The sequence below is a fragment of the Macaca thibetana genome, chromosome 1 (assembly GCF_024542745.1).
Source record: "Macaca thibetana thibetana isolate TM-01 chromosome 1, ASM2454274v1, whole genome shotgun sequence".
Classification (NCBI taxonomy): domain Eukaryota; kingdom Metazoa; phylum Chordata; class Mammalia; order Primates; family Cercopithecidae; genus Macaca; species Macaca thibetana.
Genome location: NC_065578.1, coordinates 134,579,349 through 134,603,174, shown reverse-complemented (window position 1 = coordinate 134,603,174; position 23,826 = coordinate 134,579,349). Strand labels below are relative to the sequence as shown.

Below are 23,826 nucleotides of genomic sequence, written 5' to 3'. Positions count from 1 at the left end.
AAACCTGGGCCTGGCCAGCCAGTGACCAGTAGGGCCCACTCAGGGCCATGAGTGGGCTGAGGGCACAGCCCACTGGGCAACAAAGATGGTCTGGGGCCCAAGGGCAGCTCCACGAGGGGTGGCTGCTGGGTCCAGGGTCTGGAAGCCAGGTGGTGCCCTGGACTTGGTGTTCCCAGCCGCCTGCCCAGAAGCAGCTGCCACTAGGCAGCAGTGAGACAGATACGGCCAGCATCCCACTGCAGCTGACGCTTGGTGAGTGGCATGCAGGAAACTAGAGACTCTTTCAGGCAGGTCCCAGGCCTACTCTGGCGATCAGAGTTGGGGGCCCTGTGAGATGGGAAAACACACAGACAGGGACAACGAGGATGAGTTCAGTACAACCCACACTGGACAGGGGTCAGAGCAGGTACCCAAAACTGCTTTCCTGAAGGACTGGCATCACAAACGCTTTAATGCAGCATCTCAGGAGAGGAAGAAATTGCAGGGAAGAAGGTGGTAGTTTTTTATGTTTTGTTTTCTTTTTAATTGGAAGACTCAAGCATTTTGGTGTTGAGCCATGTGGGAACTGACCAGCTGGGGCTGGGGAGAGACCCACGGCCAGAAGAGGGGAGGAGAGGGATGTGGAACACGGCTGAGCCAAGCTGCGTTCTGCAAAACTGCAAGCTCTCTCTGTGGGTTACTCCTGAGGCTGGCTTCAGCTGCATTCTCCCTCTGGGACATATCTCCTTTTCTCTTCTTCCTCCATAAAGTGCCTGCCCATAGGGGTGTGTGAAGTATCAAGAGTAAACTTCCAGAGAAGGTGGGTGCATACTGGGAATGCAGCGGGCAGAGAAAGGTCACGATGCATCCACAGGAAGACAGCCAGCCCTGTGGAGATGAGCTGCCCACAGCCACCAACAGGACCCTCTTCTCTCCACAAGGTCCCCAAGTTATGGCTGCTGCTGCACCAAAGGCAGTCCCTGCTGCCCCTCTTTATACCTGGGGTAGGCCAGTAGCATCCTGGAAAGCACTAGAATGGGCCTCTCTCCTCTCGGGCATCTGGTCTACCCTCCCCGCAGCCCTTCTGGGACCCCAGGCTTTCTTGCCTTTCCTTTCTGTTCTCCTGGTTACGGGACGATTTGGTACACATTCGTGTATTAGGTTCAGATTTTTTAAAAAAATTGAGTGGTGAAATTCACATGACACACAATGTACCATTTTAAAATACACAATTCAGGTGCATTTAGTACATTCACAATGTTATGCAGTTACCACCTTTGTCTAGTTCCAGAACATCCTCATCACCCCTAAAGGAAGCCGTCCCCACTAGGCAGGCACTCCCTTCCTCCAGCCCCTGACAGCCAACAGTCTGCCTTCAGTCCCTATGGATTTGCCTGTTCTGGACATTTCGTATCAATGGACTCAGACAATCTGTGGCCTTTGTATCTGGCTTACTTGACTGAGCATGTTGTCAAGGTTCATCCCTGTAGTAGCATGTCAGTGCTTCATTTCTTTTGAATGACTGAATAATATTTCATTGTTATTGGATAGACCCCAATCTGCTTACCCATTCCTTAGTTGATGGACATTTGGGTTGTTTCTACCTTCTGTATTTCATGAATAATGCTGCCATGAGCATTTGTGTACATGTTTGTGAATAAATGTATATTTTCATTTATCTTGGGTATATATACCTAGGACTGGAATTGCAGGACCATACGGTGATGTCTTCTTTATGTGAGAGTCTAATGAAGCTGAGTGCTCCATTACAGGCTCATGCCTGTAATCCCAGCACTTTGGGAGGCCAAGGCGGGCAGATCACCTGAGGTCAGGAGTTTGAGACCAGTCTGACCAACAAGGTGGTGAAACCCTGTTTCTACTAAAAATACAAAAATTTGCCAGGCGTGGTGGCAGGCGCCTGTAGTCCCAGCTGCTTGGGAGGCTGAGACAGGATAATTGCTCCAACCCTGGAGGCAGAGGTTGCAGTGAGCTGAGATCTCGCCACTCCACTGAGATCATACCACTGCACTCCAGCCTGGGCTACAAAGAGATACTCCATCTCAAAAAAAAAACCAAAAAACAAACACACAAACAAAAAACAGCCAGGCATGGTGGCGGGTGCTACTTGGGAGGCTGAGGCAGAAGAATCACTTGAACCCAGTAGGCAGAAGTTCCAGTGAGCCGAGATCACTCCACTGCACTCCAGCCTGGGACACAGGGCATGGCTTTATCTTAAAAAAAAAAATGAAAATAAAAATAAAAAAGAGTCTAATGAACTTTCTTTTACTGAAGCAGGCAGCACTGGGTAATTTACTACATTTCTGAATCGGATAACCGGATAGAGAACCAGATCTTAGACCAAAGCTGTCCAGTGGAACTTTCTGTGATGCTGGAAACATTCTGTATCTGTGCTAACATGGTATCCACTGGCCACATGTGGTTAAGATGACTGATGAACTACATTTTGTATTAAATTTTAGTTATCTGAAAATTAAATAGCCTGTGTGGTTCGTTGCTGTGTGTGAAACACCACAGCCTCAGAGATAACAAACGCAGTGCTACCCCAAAGTAGCCCTCCCACTACGCTGCCTCCCCCTTCACTCCATTTGAGAACCTTTTACAAAATCTGGAAATCCATGGTGATAATCAAAACACTTAAAGCCCCCAGACCCTGCAAAAACCTTAAATACCATTAAAGTGTATTTGAAGAGATAGAGTGACCTACATAGATATAAATACATAAGGATAAATTTCAACTGAAAATGAAGGCTTTCACAAGAAAAATAATGAAAAGAGCTCTGAAGGCTACTTCCTTTCCTGGCCAGTCCTTGCAGTTTTGTTTTACTGAAATGCTGCCCACTCATGACACACACTGTGAATATTGTGCTGTTTAGATCCACACTGTTGGAGCAGCTGCTTACCAATTTTTGGTTCAAATAGTTTCATAGCACTGGGATATTTTCTAAAGACACGCAGATTTGTGGTTAGCTGGTGTCCAGGAAGGCGACTTGAGTAGACCCAATTTTAATAGGGTAAATATAAATTATATAATATTCCTGAATCATTTTACTGGCCTATATTTGTTATTACAATAAATAATAATTGCTAATTACCCTGATCTGATAATAAATATATTCCAAATATCACTATGTACCCCATGCAATATACAATTGTTAGGTGTCAATTAACTAAATACTATCACATTGGGGATTAAAGAAAAAAACAAAGTAGGAATCATTCATATTTTGAGAAATAGATTAATGAAAACTGTACAGATAACAACAGAAGAGTAACACTTTCTGAGCTCTGATTTTGTGGCAAACATTTTTTAAGGGATTATAATGGATTAAATCAATGAACCTCTCTCCTCCAAGATTTAGAGGTTATTAACACAGCCATTTCAGTTAATTTGCCTGGAGGTCTCTGACCCTCTTAAACCCTCCTTTTTATAAGGAAAAATGTAGTTACAAACAGTTATTTTCCTCAAGTCCACATGTGTCATCATTCATCTGGTTCTAACAATACTCATTGTAAATTTGCTTAACTCGCAGATTTAGTTTTCCTTTTCAGAATCAGTGTACAAATTATTTTGTTCTGATTTTAGCAATCAATTTAAGCGGATCTTTGATTAATGTTTGACCAACTGGAATTAAACAAACTAAATTCCTTTAAATAATTATCCTATTCCAAATTAAGTCTTCTTAAAAGGTTTATACTTTTCAGCATCTGCTAATCTGGTTCCTTTTAAGTACTGAACCTTTCCTCATGACCTTTAGAATTCCCAGCCAAATAGATTAAATCTTAACCCTGGTGGAGCTCACATTGTTAAAACTTAGCAATTTAAATAGAATCCATAGACTCACTCTTCAGAATTAAAGTGCAAACTACTTAGAGATCATAAATACTTTTAATATCAGATAAATCATTAAGAAATTGCATTCTGTACTCGACGACCACACTGGAACCTTGCCGGAGTCAAGAGAACTTGTCACTAGTAATTATGAAGACACCTTTACGGTGAGCGTATTAAAACCCCTACCAGAGGTTTTCGACGGGACTCAAGAGCAAGGGGTAGCCACCTGTGGGCGAGGGTTCCTTGCTGTTAACAGAACACGTTGCCCACCAGGCGAGTATGCGACCCAATCAGTCTCCAGGGTCTCGGTTCCCGTTGCGCCCTTCCCCGTGGCCACTGCGCTCATTCAGGAGCCTAGGGTGATCAGGACTCCGTCCTATAAAGAACTGCAGGCTCAGTGAGACTCTTTTCTCGAGATGGTGGGTGGCTCTGAAAAGAGCCTTTATGTCCATCAAAGGGGCCCCGGGGGCAGCGGGCGGCCTCACTTGCCCTTGGCCTTGTGGTGGCTCTCCGTCTTCTTGGGCAGCAGCACGGCCTGGATGTTGGGCAGGACGCCGCCCTGCGCGATGGTCACGCGGCCCAGCAGCTTGTTGAGCTCCTCGTCGTTGCGGATGGCAAGCTGCAGGTGGCGCGGGATGATGCGCGTCTTCTTGTTGTCGCGCGCCGCGTTGCCGGCAAGCTCCAGAATCTCGGCGGTCAGGTACTCCAGCACCGCGGCCAGATAGACCGGGGCGCCGGCCCCCACGCGCTCGGAATAATTGCCCTTGCGGAGCAACCGGTGCACTCGGCCCACGGGGAACTGCAGCCCCGCGCGCGATGAGCGCGACTTGGCCTTGGCGCGCGCCTTGCCGCCCTGCTTACCGCGACCGGACATTTCCGATTCAAGGGCAAAAGACAACAAGAATCCAAAAGCGAGACCGAAAACAAGAGGGAAGAGAACTCCAGCGAGCCCTTATCTATGGTAAGGAGGTAGGCTAGACCGCGGAGTTCGATTGGATGGCTATGGTAGCCAATCAGAAAAAGAACCTGGCACTCCTAATTTGCGTATTCCTTTCCCAGCGATGACGTAGAACAACGTTTGATCCAATCAGAAGTGAGCAAATCCTGAGCCTTCATTTGAATACAAAACGTACAAATAGAGTTACTCCGAGCGCTGCGCGTTTTTTTGGAGAGACACAGCCATCATGCCAGACCCGTCCAAATCGGCTCCTGCGCCCAAGAAGGGTTCTAAAAAGGCCGTCACCAAGGCGCAGAAGAAGGACGGCAAGAAGCGCAAACGCGGCCGCAAGGAGAGCTATTCTATCTACGTGTACAAGGTGCTGAAGCAGGTGCACCCCGACACCGGCATCTCGTCCAAGGCCATGGGCATCATGAACTCCTTCGTCAATGATATCTTCGAGCGCATCGCCAGCGAGGCCTCCCGCCTGGCGCACTACAACAAGCGCTCCACCATCACGTCCCGCGAAGTGCAGACGGCCGTGCGCCTGCTGCTGCCGGGCGAGCTGGCCAAGCACGCCGTGTCCGAGGGCACCAAGGCTGTCACCAAGTACACCAGCTCCAAGTGAGGCGTTTCCCGGCGTCCTGAACCCAAAGGCTCTTTTCAGAGCCACCCACACGATCGAGAAAGGGTTTCGAACACGGTGAAGGGTTATGTAACCTAATATGTCTCCATGCGCCCTAGCGGTTGCCGGGTGCGGCCGAATGTGAGCCTCCTCTGTGTGTGTGTGTGTGTGTGTGTGTGTGTGTGTGTGTGTGTGTGCGCGCGCGCGCGCGCCGGCAGAGAACGAGAAAAACTGCTCATTACAGAAATTGGGGTAGAAACAGTGCTCAGGTGATGTAGCTCAGTAATGTTGGGAGCCAATCAAGGACCCCCTCTCCACCCCCTCCCTCCGCGCGGACATATTAACACGCGACGAGACTTTTTGTTTTTTTTTTTGAGACGGAGTCTGCTCTGTCGCTAGGCTGGAGTGCAGTGGCGTAATCTCGGCTCACTGCAACCTCCGCCTCCTGGGTTCAAGCGATTCTCGTGCCTCAGCCTTACGAGTAGCTGGGATTACAGGCATGGGCCACCACACCTGGCTAAATTTTTGTATTTTTAGTAGAGACGGGGTTCCACCATGTTGGCCAGGATGGTCTCGATCTCCTGACCTGTTGATCCATCCGCCTCGGCCTTCCAAAGTGCGGGGGTTACAAGCGTGAGCCACCGCGCCCGACCCCAAATGTCTTTTATAAGGAAATGGTGCATTCTTGGATGTTGAGCGCTTGCGCCCGGTTCAGGACCGGGTCCAACTGAGCTTGGCGTGCGCGGTGCACGTGAGCGGTGCGGGTCACCTCCCCCAGAAAGACCCTGTGCCAACCTCCCCATCCCTACCCGCACCCCATGGTCTGGGTGAGGCCAGACGTGGCTCAAGACCACGGGCTCTGAGGCCATGGGCGTTGTCACGTTCCCCTGGCGGTGGTGCCTGGCTCTGCATTTGCTTAAGACTTCCATCCATGCCTGGACCAGGGAGACATACTTAGATTTAAGTGATGAACACTCCGGGAGGATATTTTCCTGGCAGGATACTGCGATGGCAGGATGTTTGATACCGAATCGAAGCGCTGCGTCAAAGCAGCGCCCTGCTCTGGGGAGCCGGATGTAATAAGCGACCCCAGCTGCCGGTAGCTTTAACCCTTATGGGAGTGGGGGTGGGGGAAGGGTTAATTCAGGAGGGAAAGAATTCCCTTTTTCTGAGCAAATGTAGCTACCTCCCTCTTCTACCACATTGTTTTCTGCGAGGCGTTAGCAACACAGAATTCCTTTCCTACCCCCTCCAAATTCACGGCATTTATTTGGGGACTGCCATTTTGGCGCAGGAAAGCTCTTTGGCACGAAGAGTTTTCGCTCTGGAAAGGGCATTGTTTACGTTTTCATGACTTGGCTTTTCTTGTTTAGAAAAAGGAGATTTCCAGTAATTGCTTCCCCAAACCATTGTGAAAATTCGAAGTATTGAGCGTTTGTGTCACCGTTTCCAGCAGGGAATAAAAATTCAATAAAGCTAAATGAGAATTTTTTTTTTTTTTTTTTTTTTTTTTTTTTTTTTTTTTTTTTTGAGACGGAGTCTTGATCTGTCGCCCAGGCTGGAGTGCAATGGCGGGGTCTCTGCTCACTGCAACCTCCGCCTCCCGGGTTCAAACGATTCCCTTGCTTCGGCCTACGGAGTGGCTGGGACTACAGGCGTGCGCCACCCACGCCCAGCTAATTTTTGTATTTTCAGTAGAGAAGGAGTTTCACCATGTTGACCAGGATGGTCTCGATCTCTTGACCTCGTGATCCACCCGCCTCGACCTCCCAAAGTGCTGGGATTACAGGCGTGAGCCACTTCTCCCGGCCGAGAAATAATTTTTTAATAAAATTAAATGAAAACTATTTTTTCCCCCCAAGTCATCTCTCCAAAGGGAACGCGTCGTGTGCCTGGGATGCGGAAGGAAAGGTCAGTGTGAACATCCTCGACCAAAACGGCTTTGTCCACTACTCCCCACCTTTTTTCCTGCGTGGTTCCTCTAAAGAATCTTTGAGAACCTTGCATATTTTAAAGCTATCTAAAATATTTTTATTTACAATTAAAATAGTTGCAAAGATACAAATATCAATATGGGACTTTTTAAAAATCAAAATTCTCACATCAGTCTTAAGGTGCCTTTTGGAATATCAATATGATAGTATAATTAATTCATAAAATACATGACCAAATTTTTCTTTGACAATGAGAAGTTTCAGATGATTTTTTTCTTCCTGAATGCCTATTTCTATTCTCCATTTGCCTTACAATTTCACCCTACCATAATATATCTATTGTATGTTTAATGGTGTTTTGTCTATTATCGTTCTCTGCAAAAAAGTCTACATTGAAATTTAAACTACCTCTGGGTAGTCTCTCAGTGTTTTAGAAAAATCATCTCGACAGTACACAATTGTTCAAAACATAAATAATTTGATAGATTATTATCAAACATAAACTTTTAGTGAAACTGACTCTTTTAATGAGCTGGATGGTGCATCTACTCTTCTCTTCCCCTTTCCACCTCAGTGACTGCATGCATGCAGTGTTCATATGGTTACAGTGTTAGCAGAGCATGGGATCATTTCCATATGGTTACAATGCTAGCAGTGCACGGGCTCATTTCCATTCTGTTTTGTTTTGATGTATGCTCCAAAAAAATTTAGAAAAAATGCACAGGAACAGCAACTTTGTCATAGGCATTTTATTCCATTCTTTGCATCCCCAGTTATAATCCAAATAATAAACAGTGATCCATCATCAAAAGTAAGTCGGACTTATCAACACCCTTAGTATTTTCAAGAAATATAGAATTTGTATGAAAAGCTATTGAATCCAGCCCTCTCCACTATGAAACAGGTGCCCAATGACTGGAACATCCAAGCCCTCAGCCTCCTGTCAGCATGGATTGGAAGTCAATACCTTAAACATTTGCAGCTGTGAAATTACTCTCACAGATCCATATAGTTCTCCACCTTAAGGAACTTAAAACATAGGTTTAATAAAGTGAAACCAGTCTCCAGCAGAGAGAGTGAATGATTGTGTTAGCACAAGGCAACAATGCTGGTTGGTGCCAGAGATCAAATCAAGGCAGAAGATGAACATTTCATGACCATTTCCAAGTGTAATTCTCTAAGAAGGCATTTTGTGATGGATAATGTCAAACGTCAGTCAATTCATATCTCAGTCCTTCTGATTCCCCTGACACAAACTTGAAGTAAAAACAGGCTGTCTGTCTCTTCCTGCTGCGTTAGCACCCCCAGGCCCAGAATGCATGGGATTTGTACCTCTCTCCCAGGACAGGAATCTGTTAAGGGAGAGGCAAAGAAGGTAAAACAGGATCCCTGCTACTGAGATTTTATAATGGAGAAAATTCAGAGCAATTGTGTCCAGAACCCATTTCTCTAATTATAGTGTTACAACGGAGAAAGACAAATGTTAATGATAAACGGAGTGCACATCAAATATGTCAGAATCCACGGGAATTAGGACCCACTCAACAAAATGGAAGCATTTTCTGGGTTGGAGAGACATGCCAAGATTCTCAAACTAAGCCAGATTTTTAAACTAAGGTTCATATCTCACCTATCTGAGATGAGTGAGTGACAATCACTGAAATACATGTCAGATTGTATGCCTACAAAATCCCTCCAGACTGGCATACAATCTGAAATGTATTTAAGAGATTGCCCCTCACCCATATCAGATGGAAATTTCAAGTCAGATTGGCTAATTATTATGCAGTAAATAAAATAATTTGGATGGAATCATCTCCAATTAAAGTGACTTTGATTAAAAAAACAAAAAATAACATGTTGGTGAGAACGCGGGGAAAGGGAATGCTTGTACACTGCTGATAAGAATGTAAATCAGTACAGCCACTATAGAGACGAGTATGGGCATTCTTAAATAAACTAAAAACAGACTTACCATATGATCCAGCAACCCCACTGCTGGGTATATACCCAAAATAAAGGAAATCGGTATATCAAAGAGATGTCTGCAGTCTCATGTTCATTGCAGCACTATTTATAATAGCCAAGAAAGAGAGTTAACCTTAATGCCCATCAGTAGATAAATGGATAAAGAATATGTGGTATATTTACACATTCAAATACAATTTGGCCATAAAAAAATAATGAAATCCCATCATTAGCAGCACCATGGATGGAACTGGAGGACATTATATTAAGTGAAACAAATCAGGCACAGAAAGACAAATACTGCATGATCTCACTCATACGTGGGAGCTAAGAACATGGGTCTCACGGAGGTAGAAAGTTGATTACTGGTTACCAGAAGCTGGGAAGAGTGGTGGGGAAAGGAGGAGATGAAGCCGATCAATGGGTACAAAAATACACTTAGGAGAAATAGTAACAACTAGTGTTGGTTAGAAAAGTAGGGTGACTGCAGGTAACAATAATTAGTTGTATTGCTGGAGGAGAGGAATTGGAATGATCTCGACCTGAAGAGGGGGTGAATATGATGACGGATGTCCCAGTTGCCCTGGTTTGATTGTTATGCCTATGCGTATATCAAAATATCGTATGTATCCCCCAAATATGTACAATTATTATGTACTACTAATAAAAAAGCTTATTGCTCTGAAAAAGTGCTCTAAAAAATAAAGCCTAGGACGGGCGCGGTGGCTCACACCTGTAATCCCAGCACTTTGGGAGGCCGAGGCAAGTGGATCACGAGGTCAGGAGATCCAGACCATCCTGGCTAACACGGTGAAACCCCCGTCTCTACTAAAAATACAAAAAAATTAGCCGGGCGTGGTGGCGGGTGCCTGTAGTCCCAGCTAATCGGGAGGCTGAGGCAGGAGAATGGCCTGAACCCAGGAGGCAGAGCTTTCAGTGAGCCGAGAGTGCCACTGCACTCCAGCCTGGGCAACAGAGCGAGACTCCGTCTCAAAAAATAAAAAAATAAAAAAAAAAAAAAAACCTATTTACAAAAAGAATTTGGAGGAAAGAAAACTCCCTTTAAGAAAAAACTAACTCAAAAAAATTGATATACTTTACGAGACCATAGAGGTTAAATGTTGATAAATGCTTGGCTGTCATTGTGTTGGGGGTGTGCAGTGGGAACTGAGCCTGGGTAGAGTGCATCCTCTACCAGTGGGAACTGAGCCTGGAATCTGAATCCTAATTCCAGGCAACGTTTCTGCTTAGAGGGTGGTTGGGGTGACACAGGTACGGGGTATTTTTAGGGAGAGGACAGCCTGGGCCCCAGTCAGGCCTGCATGCCTTAGTTTTTACTTAATGTGTCATCCAGAGATCATACTTATTTTGCCTATGATTTGCTGGAATTTTTTTAAAAAGCACTATATTTGCATTATTCAAAATAATCTTTCACTGTGCATTTTGCGTACACACACATACACACACATTTTTGGGATAAAATACCAGAATCCCTTAATTGGGGAAATTTTAACTGAGTGATAAGGAGATATGTGAGCCTGCTGTTTTGATGTTTCAAGCAGGAAGGCGTGGCATAAAGAGCTGCTTAGGCGCAACGCCGCTGAAAAGGTTTTGGCTAGAAGCTCACGGTGTCTAGTTGTGGCTAAGGAGGGAGGAAAGGGGCGGGAGAAGGACGGACCCAAGCACCCGCACCCAGACGGCGCGACAAACCCCTCACCCCCAACCCCGGACCTCAGTGAGCACGTCCTCCAGTCTCAGCCACCAGGAGGCACTGGGGGAGGGGAAGTGGCACAAGATCTTCCTGGAGGTGACCCACGCTCCTCACGCGCAGGGCGTGCGCCACACACAGATCTTTGGATAGGATCCATGGTTCAATCTCCTGTACTGCGCCCTCTCTGACTTTGCCTGTGGCCAAGAGAAGACGAACGCAGCCTTTCTAAGGGAAATGCGCCATTACAGACAGGAAGACTAGTTTTATCTCTAAGACTTGCGCCTCCACAACTCACTCTACCTTCCCCCGTTACTCCAGTTAAATCACAGGTCACAACCAGACCAGGTGGCACGCTCCTTTTTGAGCTTGGAGGTGGCTCTGAAAAGAGCCTTTGGGTTCGGGGCGCCGGGACGCGCCTCACTTGGAGCTGGTGTACTTGGTGACAGCCTTGGTGCCCTCGGACACGGCGTGCTTGGCCAGCTCGCCCGGCAGCAGCAGGCGCACGGCCGTCTGCACTTCGCGGGACGTGATGGTGGAGCGCTTGTTGTAGTGCGCCAGGCGGGAGGCCTCGCTGGCGATGCGCTCGAAGATATCATTGACGAAGGAGTTCATGATGCCCATGGCCTTGGACGAGATGCCGGTGTCGGGGTGCACCTGCTTCAGCACCTTGTACACGTAGATAGAATAGCTCTCCTTGCGGCCGCGTTTGCGCTTCTTGCCGTCCTTCTTCTGCGCCTTGGTGATGGCCTTCTTGGAGCCCTTTTTAGGAGCTGGAGCCGCCCGCGATGGCTCCGGCATGGCGGGGTGACAAGAGCTCCTAGACGAACGCGGACGCGAGGCGGGCAGGGCTATTTGCCATCTTTATATTCAAATGAAGGCTCCAAATCTGTACGGTCTGATTGGACGGCCTGACGCCGAGGCCGCCACCGGGAGGAATTTATGCAAAGAGGAGAGTCCGGTTCTTCTTTCCTATTGGACGGTGGTCCAACCAATCCCAAGGCATATCCGCCGCGCACAGGAGCTGAGGTTGCGCATCTTTGTTCAAAGCCTTTGTTTTAAACCTGGAGATTTTTGTGTCCGCAGCGGATCTGGACGTAGCTAAAAAGAAACTGAAAAACGGTTTCAACCCCAAATTGCAGTCTTCTCTGGCTGTGAGGCACATACATGGGGGCATTTTTTTTTCCTGAGGCACAGAGCTAAGGAGTGGTAGTTAGTGCTTATTTAGAAGGGGAGGTGGGGGTGGGAATGGCAGTTTGCAACGACCTTAACCCTTCATATCTTGCCCTTCCCTCCATTCCTCCAAAGATCAAAGGGCTGCATTCCTCTCAGAATTCAATTGTAAATCCAAACGGTTCGTTAGGAAATACAGAAAATAGTACAGAAAACATACAAACGTACTTAAATTGGAATTGTAGTCATGAGGCAGAGTTTTAACTGGAGAAAGAAATTGAATGGTTTTCAAATGAAACCTAGTCCTTTCTACTGTTTTAAAAATCCCCCCAAACCCCTTTGAAGTGACAGCCATAATGCAAAGGGCTTGCTATGGGCGATCTCATTTGTTTCCCAGTGTCCCCGAGAGGTGGGTACTGTGATTGCTTGCGATTACCCGTCAGAGGGCAGGCTTATGGAAGGCACTGTCTCCGAGCTGCGCCTCTCTCCCCGCCATTATATTAACTCCCAATGAAGAAACGTAAGGTGTTGTGTATTTCAGCTTCAACGGAAGAGCTGGTTAAAAAAGCAGAATCTCGGGCCCACTCCAATCGGATTGAGTCAGAATTTGCATTTTAAAAAGACTTGTGCGCACTTTACAATTTGAGAAGCCCTAGTCCAGAGGTCATTTATCTGCCCTAGCTGGGGCAGATAATTTACCTCTCCATACCTCCATACACTCATCTGTGAAATGAGGCTGCCAGTGCCCACCTGATAGCGTTGCTGAGCATTAATGAGTGTGAAGCAGTGGGCAGAGTGCCCAGCATCTGTTTTGTGCTTAATTCCTGTTAGCGCCTTTCCTTCTTAGGACTGATACAGCCATAAGCAGCTTGGGCTACCTCAGCAGAGCATGCTGTATGCCCGGGGCAGATCCATCACATAAATATGTAGCACGAACCTTTCTCTCTCACCAGCATGCTGACTGAGCTTAATTCACAGGGAAGGATGTGGCTTTCATGTCTGAGTCTCCAGAGCACAGAGTGTGGCACCCAGCAGGGGCCCAGTCAGTATTTGCTTGTGAATAAGCCTGTGAGCTGAGGCAGTGCCTTCTACATTCAAGTCTGTCCTCTGAGGTCTTCTGGGCATCTTGAGACTGTGGGTTCCCTGAGTGGCTTTGGGCATACCCAACATTAAGCACTTTATCTGTTTCCTTTTGAAATATGTGTTGATTTAACAAGCATTTCTAGAGTGCTCACTGAGAGCTGGCTAGGTAACCATTTAATAAATACTTGATTCAATTTAGTTCTCAAACAGCCCTTCGACTAAGATTCTCTGCTTGACCAAACTCTGGTCAGGCTCCAGAACCTCCTTCTGGGTCCATCTGTGCACTTTCTTGTGAAATCCAGTTTTAGGAAGAGCCCCGCTAAGTCAGTTTAATCAGAACCCCTGATTCTGAATATCTGATCACCCTCTGTGCTATCTGATGGGGTACTTCATCCTCCATCCCCAGGTGATGTCTGATCACTCTGCCTGCCTCCAGCAAGAGCCCTGTGAAGTTGGTTTACCCAGAATCCCCCTTACCCCTGATGTCTTCTTCTTCTTCTTTTTTTTGAGATGCAATCTTGCTCTGTCACCCAGTAGCACAATCTCAATTCACTGCAACGTCCGCCTACCGGGTTCAAGTGATTTTCCTGCCTCAGCCTCCTGAGTAGCTGGGATTACTGGCATGCATGACCATGCCAGGCTAATTTTTGTATTTTTAGTGGAGACAGGGTTTCGCCATAAAACTGCTGCCCTCAAGTGATCCACCCTCCTCAGCCTCCCAAAGTGTTGAGATTACAGGCATGAGCCACTGTGCCCGCCCCGGCCCTGATGTCTCCTCTTAATACTGTTCTATCCACTGATCTACCCTACTCCTGTCTATACATTTCCACTTGTCAGTGCAGTACTCAGAGTTGAGCCCAGTTTCTCTACCCTGCTGCAGAATCCCACTGCAATGGTCCTAATCCTACTCCATCATCCTGAATGAAATCTTCCTCACCATGCTTTAACAAGTGTTAATATATATACATATATAGCACTGCTTGTCTTGGTCCTGCCAGCCCAGTGAGAAGCTGGTCTTCCCACCAGGTTCTTACTAAGGCTTCCTGGCTTCCTACTGGTATGGGAAGGTTTGAAACAAAACTTGGAGTGGGACAGGAGGTGGGCATTCTAAGGACTTTGGGTAAGAATATGTCTTTCAGGTGCTAAGATTTAGGATTTTCTCTGCCCACCATCTGGCGGCTGCTTGGTGGTGTCAGGAAATCAGCCCTGGTTCTCATGGGTGATTGCTAGGGACTCAAAGTCTGTGTTCCCTCCAAATTTCTAGGTTGAAAACCCCCATCCTCAGGGTGATGGTGTTAGAAGGTAGAGCCTTTGGGGGATGATTAGGTCATGAGGGTGGAGTGGCATGGTGGGATTCCTGCCCTTATAAGAAGAGACACAAGACAGCTGGCTTTTCTCTTTCTCTCTGCTGCAGGGCCCAAGGGAAAATCTTTCCCATTACCCTCTGAAGGTTCACTAAAAATCAGCTGACAAAAGGCAGATTAAAAGAGAAAAGGCATACACATTTATTTGATCATAGTTTTGTGTGACACAAAATCCCTCAGAATGAATACAGAAGAAGCTGTCTATTTTAATGCTTAGGTTCAACAAAATTTGGACTGCTATGTAGAAATAGAATCGGGCAGGATCTACTGCTGATACACTGAGTGAGGATATCCAGCAAGGCCTGTCTGTCTAGATTCTTCTTGGCCTCTCTGCGTGGCATTCGTTCCTCTCGAGTATGAGATAGGACCCTCTGTGAAATGGGAGTCTTATGACCTACAACCAAACAAGGTGGCCCAGAGAATTTATGGTCAGCATTTGCACAGAAAGGCAGGAGTTAGAGTAATATTTTTAGGATTTGTGTCTGGCTTTGGGAAAAAGGGGTTGTGGTTTTTATGACCTGCCTTGGGGAAGAGGGATTCTAGTTTCTATGGCCAGTCTGGGGGAGAATGGGACTGAGATAGGAAGGCAGGAGATCAGAGAAAGTTTTTTGCTTCTGAGGTCTTCATTTTAGGATATCGCTTTCTAGCACCATGTGAGGACACAGTGAGAAGGTGACTAGGTGCAAACCAGTAAGAGTGACCCCACAAAACCCAACCCTGCTGACACCCTGATCTCAGACTTCTAGCCTTGGATAATCAGCACTCTTTGGGGGAAAATAATGACACAAAATGTATGTGTTGTGTAATTGTAATGTGCAATTTGTATTAAATGTCTTTATTTTTTATTTTTTAGGTGACAGGGTCTTGCTCTGTTGCCCAGGCTGGAGTGCAGTGGTGGGATTCATAGCTCACTGCAGCCTCAAATTCCTGGGTTCAAGCAATCCTCCTATCTCAGCCTCCCAAGTAGCTGGGACTATAGGTGCATGCCACCATGCCTGGCTAATTTTTTTTTTTTTTTTTTTTTTTTGGTAGAGACAGGGTCTTTCTATGTTTCCCACACGGGTCTCTTTTCTCCCAAAGACTTTGATGAATTTCTGTTGTTTAAGTCTCCCCTTCTGTAGCATTTTGTTAGAACAGCCTGAGCCAACTGAGACAGTGTCTTGGATCAAGACCAACATGATGTATTGGCAGATGGACACTATGGAGTAAACTTGAAGCTTTCCTCATGTGAAGAAAAGAAGGAAAAAAGAAGAGAGGGAAGGAAGGAAAAGAAAGAAAGAAGGAAAGAAAGAAAGAAGAGGGAGAGTTGGGGAGACGGAGGGAGGGAAGGACAGGGAAAGAGAAAGAAAAAAGAAAAAGAAACAGTGGCCTCTAGCTTAGTGACTGGGTTTAGATGATTAAGAAAAATAATAAACACCTTACCCCTGCCCCTCGCACTTCTTTAATGGTTCTAGAGTACAGTACCTGGGCTGGAAGCCAGTCTAGAAATGTGTTGAATGAATAACTGAATGCATGAAATCAGCCCATCTTTACACCTTAGATTTTTGTGCAGCTCTGGATGATGTATCCTTCTCTACTAGGATAAGGGGTTCCTGCAGTGAGCGTTTTCCCCACCAGTCAAGAAGCCAGTTCCCTTTAAGTCTCACAAACAAGCATTTAACACAGGCGGGGCATGCTCGCTGAGGCCTGTAATCCCAGCACTTTGAGAGACCCAAGCAGGTGGATCCCTTGAGTGCAGGAGTTTAAGACCAGCCTGGGAAACACAGCGAGACCCCGTCTTTTTTTTTTTTAAGCATTTAATAAAATTGCACGTTGCAAAGGCAAATGTACATGCTCCATCCAGACCCCACCGGTAGGGTGGGATCTGTGTGGGGGACAGTACTCTGCAGATAGAGAGAGGACAGGCTTCTAGGCTTCCCAAGGACTAGAGGGAACCTTGTGTGATTTAAAGCAGGAGGAACTGGGGGTGGCTGAAATGACAGGGTGAGCTGTGGAGTTCTGCAGGGAACTCTGGGGCCTCCCGTAATGCTTGCAGGATTGCAAAGAAGGAAAAAAGGGTTTGGGCAGCTTTGCACTTCGCAGGGCTTCCAGTTGACAGCCTATAGACAAAGGCCTTCCTGCCACAGCCAAGGTGCCTTTCTATCAGGGGCGACTCCTGGGGCACCTGAGGGCAACCTCCTCCCGGCGCGCCCCCACCCTGCTTAAAGGCACTGGGTTGCGCCGGGCCAGCACCTGGGGGTTCCCCAGCCCAGCACTGGGGACAAAGGCCGGTGCCCTTGGGGACCTGGCGCCCAAGAGAGCGGGCCCTCTGACGAAGGCGAGGAGGCACATCGGCTGATTCCCAACGCCCAAGTCCGCAGAAGCAGCTTTTGTGCTCATTTCCATTGCATTTCAGTACTTAGAAGAGAGCTGCAAATGCCAGCGGCAGGTGGTGTGGATGCAGAAGCAAAGGAGGAGCGTGAAAGCCAATCAGTGAAGCAGAGGTGAGGCCCGGGCGAGGGCACCAGCCTGGGAACCCGAGGTGTGCTCCCCGAGCAGCGCGTCTGGGGTAACCTGAACGGCGGCCTTTGGTGGCCCTGTCCACACAGCGAGGCCGCTCCTGCCCTACAGTAGCTTTTGGCGAAAAGTTCTTCAGCGCCAGTGATCTCCCCTCCCCAAGCTAATATTATACCACATATTTCTCTTCTTACCTACTGCAATTAAATATCTTACCGGCTGCTGACTGCGAAGCTGGTGGCTTCAAGCACCATTTGGAGAAGATATGGAAACCGGCAATGTACGTATCACAAGACATAAGGGCATTTTATGTAATAAATAATAAATAATAAATATTTATTATTTAACCAGGAGAGGTGGTTTCCACCAGGGAAGGGAGAACCGCGGAGTGTGCGGGTAGGGGTGCCCTATGGTGGGCTAGGAGGGGTGCAGGGGGAGTGCGGGAGGAGGTGGGAAAGTGGGGGATACCCGGGTTGGCTGGGTTGGGAGGGGAGGGGCTCTCAGATGGGAGACAAGAGGTATGCCGGGAGGGACACTGGGAGGAAGTGGGGTGGGAGGATGGGGGGAGGGTCGCGGGGAGGGGAGCAGGAGTGGGGGCAGGGCCTCCGGGGGATGAGTGGGGAGGGGAGCTGGACTGATTCCCGATTTACCCTGAGAAACACCCAAGCCGGCCTCCTCCACCCTGCAAACCCCGAAGCAGCCTCATCCCTGTGCCACAGGGGTGTCAGAGAGTCTTGGTGACATCCAAAGATTGGAGAGAAAACATTAAGGCACAAACATGCATAAAATACAAAAAATTCCAAACTCAGAAACAAAACCAAGGGTCGCACAGAGGCAACGGAATGAAGGGTGGCTTTGGAAAGCTCGAGAAGGCGCATCAGCCAATTGGTTTGTGGTGTGAGGCGGGTGAGAATGAATTTAGAACCAACTGGATACTGCACCCCTAAGTATTGGGGCGTCACAGAACCGCGGCACCCCTGCACTGTGTACCCATCTTCCCCCGCACCCCTGCAGCCCCAGCATCCCAACATTCCTGCACTCTAGTGCCGGGGCTTCCCTTTATCCCTGGCACCCCTGTGAACTCAGCACCACACCATTTGACAACTCTGCTGCCGGCACCCCTGGACTTCTGCACTCGGGTACCACTGCACCCCTGCATTCATATCCTCTACACCCACAGCCCTGTAACCCAAGCACCCCGGCGCCCCAGCACTCCTGCACTCAGGGACCCCAGCATCCCTGCAATTGGTCACTCCTATAATCCCAGCAGCACCCCATCTGACACCCTTGCGTCCGCCACCCCAGCACTGCGGTACCCCGGCATCAGTGAAGCAGAGCACTGTGGCGCTGCATGCCCTGAGCCTAGGCTACCCCTTCGCGCAGGAACCCAAGACGGAGCGCAGCCGCGTTGCGCCTGAAGAAGTGCAAGACTAGTCAGCCAGACCCGGCCAGCACGTCACCAACACACCTAAGGAAGCCAGCTCCAGTGCCGCCTCCGGGGGGCGCGGGCTAGAGATGGAGGCCCAGGTCTCTGGACTGCGCAGAAACGTTTTTCCCAGAACTGCCCAAGACCTTAACTAAGTGAAGTGAGTTATTTTCCCAAGTGCACTTGACGCTTCTTTCCCAGGCCTGGATGGGAAAATGGGCTGACCACGGCGTCCCTGTCCATCTGTGTCCTCCAAAGGAGGCTGGAGGATCACTTGAGGCCAGGAGTTCGAAACCAGCTTGGGTGACACGACATAGCAAGACCTCGTCTCTACAAAAAAATTTAAAAAGTTAACGGGCGTGGTGGCCTGCGCCTATCGTCCGCCATCTGCTTGGGAGGATGAGGCGGGACTATAGCTTGAGCTTGGGAGTACGAGCCTGCAGTGAGCTGTGATCATGCCATTGCAGTCCAGCGTGGGTGACAAAGCAAGATCCTGCCTCCAAAATAAAAATAAATAAATAAAAATAAAAAAAGCTAACCTGAGTCTAAACTGGATGCCCCAGCCAAGTCTTCTAGTCTTGTTTTGTGGCCTCAGATTCTGCACCCTGCCATCTTCCGAAGTCACCCCTAGGGGGCATTTTGTTTCAGTGGAAGCCCAGAATATGCCTCCTGCAAGATGAGGGATCGTTGGGCTCAGGGCAATGGAGAAGAAAGTATACAGGAGAGCTCACTGCCCTCCCTCTGGGTGGCTAAAGGCATGACATGGATTTACAGAGGGCATCCAGCCCCCACCCCACTTCACCAGGGAGAAGGGAGGTTAGCCCTGAAGATAACTTTGCACCTTTATTGACTGGAGATGCTACCAGGGGATCTGCATTAGCAAGGGCTACTAACTAGACTTCATGTGTGAAGACCACAAGGATGACCTTTATGATGATTTACTTCCCTTTCATGAAGAGTAACTACATGTTCTCTTTCTTAGGACTTTCTTAATAACATTTTATTTCCTCTAGTTTACTGTATTGTAAGGACACAATATGTAATATATAGAACATACAAAATTTGCCTTAATAGACTGCTTATATTATTGGTAAGACTTCCAATAGTAGCCTATTAGTAGTTAAGTTTTGGGGGATTAAAACTGTATGTGAAGACCAGGCACCATGGCTCATGCCTATAATCCCAATGTTTTGGGAGGCCAAAGTGGGAGGATTGCTTGCGGCCAGGAGTTTGAGACCAGCCTGGGCAACATAGCAAGATCACATCTCTACAAAAAATAAAAAATACAAAATTTACCTGGGCATGGTGGCTCATGCCTGTGGTTCCAGCTATTTGAGAGACTGAAGTGGGAAGACTGCTTGGGCTCAGGAGTTCGAGGCTGCAATAAGCTGTGATTGTACTCTAGCGTGGGTGACAGATGAGACCCCAACTCAAAAAAAAAAAAAGGTTATACTTGGATTTTCAACTGGACAGGAGTCAGCACCCTTAACCCATGCGGCCTTGTCCAAGGGAGAGCTGTGCATGCAATTACACAAGTGCTTTCCGAGTGCGTTTCCTTCCTGTTCTTCCTGTCTAGCTTCTCACACCACCCTGTCCCCACCTGTAGTAACAACTTCCCTAAATTCCTCCTTATGGGCTCTACAATTTTTGGGGAGGGTTTCCCAAAATGTGGTTCTGATATCCACACACCTACCTAACATTTCTTACTCCACATCCTCGGGGGGCTGGTCTCAAACTCCTGACCTCAAGTGATTTGCCTGCCTTGGCCTCACAAAGTCTTGGGATTACAGGTGTGAGCCACCATGTCCGGCCCCCAGTGAGATTTAAAAAAACTTCTCAAAGGCCCCAGCCTCAAGCTGAATCTTCTACAAAACTGAACTCACCTTCTCACCCCAGTTCTCCACTCCAGGGCCTGCACACCCCATGGAAACCCTGGTGGTGTCTTCTCACTCTTCTCCATTTCTAGTCAATGGCCACACTTCTCTCCGTAGCTCAGCACCATGGTGCTGCTCACACACGGGCAGGCATTCTAGATGAGTCCCCCACCTGGCCTAGGAACCTCCTCCCTGGCACTTGGTCTCCCTCCAACCAATTCATGTTTCTGCATTGGGGCACTGAGAAATTCCAGCACCTGGTCACATCTCTATTGTGTAAGCCCTCACTATGTACATGGTCCCTGGATGCCCCACCCACAATCCTAATTCTGCAGCCCAGCCAGGACTCCATGCTGTCTCTTCTTCTGGGCCTCCTCTCACTTTTTAAAAATAGAATTAGAGGCGGGGCATAGTGGCTCACACCTGTAATCCCAGCACTTTGGGAGGCCAAGGTGGGTGGATCACGAGGTCAGGAGCTCGAGACCATCCTGGCTAACATGGTGAAACCCCGTCTCTACTAAAAAATACAAAAAATTAGCCAGGCATGGTGGCGGGCACCTGTAGTCCCAGCTACTCAGGAGGTTGAGGCAGGAGAATGGCATGAACCCAGGAGGCAGAGCTTGCAGTGAGCTGAGATCGTGCCATTGCACTCCAGACTGGGAGAGAGAGCTAGACTCCATCTCAAAAAAAAAAAAAAAAAAAGAATTAAAAAAAATTACTCAGGTACAGTAAGGTCAACAGATCAGGAGACAAACACCATTGAAAAGACAGTTTATTACTCACAGTTCCCAAGAGGAGGGGGTTGCTATGCCTTCGATGCCACGTGGGATAGCGCCAGCGTCAGTTAAGAGGCAGATGGAGGGAGGGGAAAGTGTGGGCAGGAGCCTTTACTGTGGCTTTCACCAGAAGGAGCAGGCAAGGCAGGCCAGGCTAGCTCACACTGGCTGGTTTGAATAAGCCCAGCAGGCTCTGGGCGCCTAACCTTGGGGTGCTTTGGGCCACACACCAAGCAAGCAATTCTGTAGATTCCCCAGTGGACACCAGCTGGGTGTCCTCCAATGCAATGCAATTCCGACAGCAGAAAAATGCAAATGGGAAATTTTAAAAACAGTCTTCAGTTTTGGCAGGTTGGCAATATGTGTAGGTATTAACCTGATGTGCTCCTTTTAGTCTCCTTTTATATAAGACACAGGGGCTGGACTGTGCCATTCAAAGACATCTCTCAGTTTTAACACTTTGTGATCCCCCTCACCCTTTTTCCATTTACACATAGAAAATTTGGAGTGTCAACCAAAATAACAGAGTGAGATGATAGTGGCCTGGAGTGTGACAGCCCCCATAGATGAGGTTGGTGAGTTTGTATATGAAATGCACAATCCCAGTACATTTTTTTTCTAGCTGTAAATTTTTTTTTCTAGCTATAAAATTGGCCCTGGGAGAAGCCATCCCTCCATGGCCAGTGAGGCCCTGGATGTCAAAGCATCTGAAAATACAGAAAATCAAAGGCATGGTTACTATACTTGCATTCCTCTTTCTGCCAGGAATGCTGTTTGCTGTTGTTGGGACTCAGAAACTGACACCCCAGCGCTTTGACATGCTGAACTGAATAAGAAGCCTCCAGGTCTCTCTGACCTTCCCCTCCTTCCTGTCTCCCAAACTTCTGTCTCTCCCAAAGCACTGGATGAGGCTGTTCTGTGAAATTCCCCTATCTGCCTAAAGTGCAGACCTGCTGCAGCAGAAAACAATGGCCTCTGATCCCTTCCCTGAGTTTCCAACGGCTGAACTCTCATCACAGGAATGAGGACTGAAGTCGGTCAACACGCCTGGACAGACCTTTTTTTTCTAGCTGTAAATATTTTTTTCTAGCTATAAAATTGGCCCTGGGAGAAGCCGTCTTTGTCACAAACCAACAGACTGTCCCAGGCCATTGTACGTTCTTCAAGCCCATTGAATTTCCCTAAAAAATATTTACTATCCCCCTCAAATAATGCACGCTTCCCTATCTCTCTTTCCCCTAAGAGGAGAATAAGGGACTCTGCACCTCATTGCATGGTGAGGTAACCACCCTGTGATTCTCCCCATGCACGTTAATAGATGTGTAAGCCTTTCCTCGTAGCAATCTGCCTTCTGTCAGTTGATTTTACAACAGAACTTCGGAGGATAAAGGGGAAGTTTTCCCTTGGCTCCTAAGCTGTTCACCCTGTTGATCAGAAACAGGGCAATGCTGATGACACACCAGTAACATCCTGATCCTTGATGCCCCTGCCCCCAACTTTCTAGGTCTGTGCAGTTAGCCCACATCTTTTTTTTTTTTTTTGAGACGGAGTTTCGCTCTTGTTGCCCAGGCTGGAGTGCAATGGCACGATCTCGGCTCACTGCAACCTCTGCCTTCCAGGTTCTCTTGCCTCAGCCTCCCAAGTAGCTGGGATTACAGGCGTGTGCCACCACACCCGACTAATTTTGTATTTTTAGTAGAGATGGGGTTTCTCCATGTTGGTCAGGCTTGTCCTACCAAGAACTCACCCGGACATCAAGGTGGGATCTGCCCCCCTCAGGAATGGTGGGAGACTCCCAAAGTGCTGGGATTACAGGCGTGAGCCACGCGCCCAGCTAGCCCACATCTTATGAGTCACAACTCCCATGAACTCCCGACTTCAGGTGATCTGCCCCCCTCAGCCTCCCAAAGTGCTGGGATTACAGGCGTGAGCCACTGCGCCCAGCTAGCCCACATCTTATGATGTCCCATGTCTGGAGAGAGGGCTGTTGCCAACAATGACCTCAGAGGCACACAAACCCTCAGTCAGTGCAAGAATCCAAGTATCCCCAGAGGGCCAGCGAGTCCAGTTCAAACAGGAGCCAGGAGGAAACCTGACTGGTGCTCACCTGCTTGTTAGGGTAGGGGGCTGTTATAATGTGAATTATGTCCCTTGAAATTCACAAGTTGAAGTCCTACCCCCAGGACCTCAGAATGTGGCTGTGTTTGGAGACACAGCCATTAAAGAGGAAATAAAGGTAAATGAGTTCCTTTGGATAGGCCCTAATCCCATAGATCTGGTGTTCTCATAAGGAGAGGAGATTAGGGCACAGACTCACAAGGAGGGATGGCCCTATGAGGACTGGTGGGGAGACTGCATCTACAAGCTCAGGAGAGAGGCCTCAGGGGGAAATGACCTTGTTCACACCTTGATCTTGGACTCCAGCCTCCAGCACCATGAGAAAGTAAACTTCTGTGGTTTACGGCACCTAGTCTCTCTACTGCAGTGTTATGGTGGTGTGAACCCTGAAAATCTGAGACAGGTCTCAGTTAATTTAGAAAGTTTATTTTGCCAAGGTTGAGGACATGTGCATGACACAGCCTCAGGAAGTCCTGCCAACGTGTGCCCAAGGTGGTCAGGACACAGCTTGG

The 23,826-nt window shown here is 48.0% G+C and overlaps 4 protein-coding genes across 4 annotated transcripts in view; 2 read left to right on the top strand and 2 right to left on the bottom strand.

Moving 5' to 3' along the window:
* The window catches only part of RNF187 (ring finger protein 187), a 115,361-nt gene that overhangs the window by 56,170 nt on the left and 35,365 nt on the right, over window positions 1-23,826 (top strand). The gene's annotated exons all lie outside the window — the stretch shown is intronic.
* LOC126936901 (histone H2A type 3) lies at window positions 3,868-4,807 on the bottom strand. The gene has a single exon (XM_050759818.1). It carries the CDS (start codon window positions 4,704-4,706, stop codon window positions 4,314-4,316), a length of 393 nt encoding a protein of 130 aa, XP_050615775.1. The 5' UTR covers window positions 4,707-4,807; the 3' UTR covers window positions 3,868-4,313.
* On the top strand, window positions 4,920-6,896 carry LOC126936916 (histone H2B type 3-B). The gene has a single exon (XM_050759878.1). It carries the CDS (start codon window positions 5,017-5,019, stop codon window positions 5,395-5,397), a length of 381 nt encoding a protein of 126 aa, XP_050615835.1. The 5' UTR covers window positions 4,920-5,016; the 3' UTR covers window positions 5,398-6,896.
* Window positions 11,359-11,851, bottom strand: LOC126936921 (H2B.U histone 2). Its single transcript, XM_050759891.1, has one exon. It carries the CDS (start codon window positions 11,803-11,805, stop codon window positions 11,425-11,427), a length of 381 nt encoding a protein of 126 aa, XP_050615848.1. The 5' UTR covers window positions 11,806-11,851; the 3' UTR covers window positions 11,359-11,424.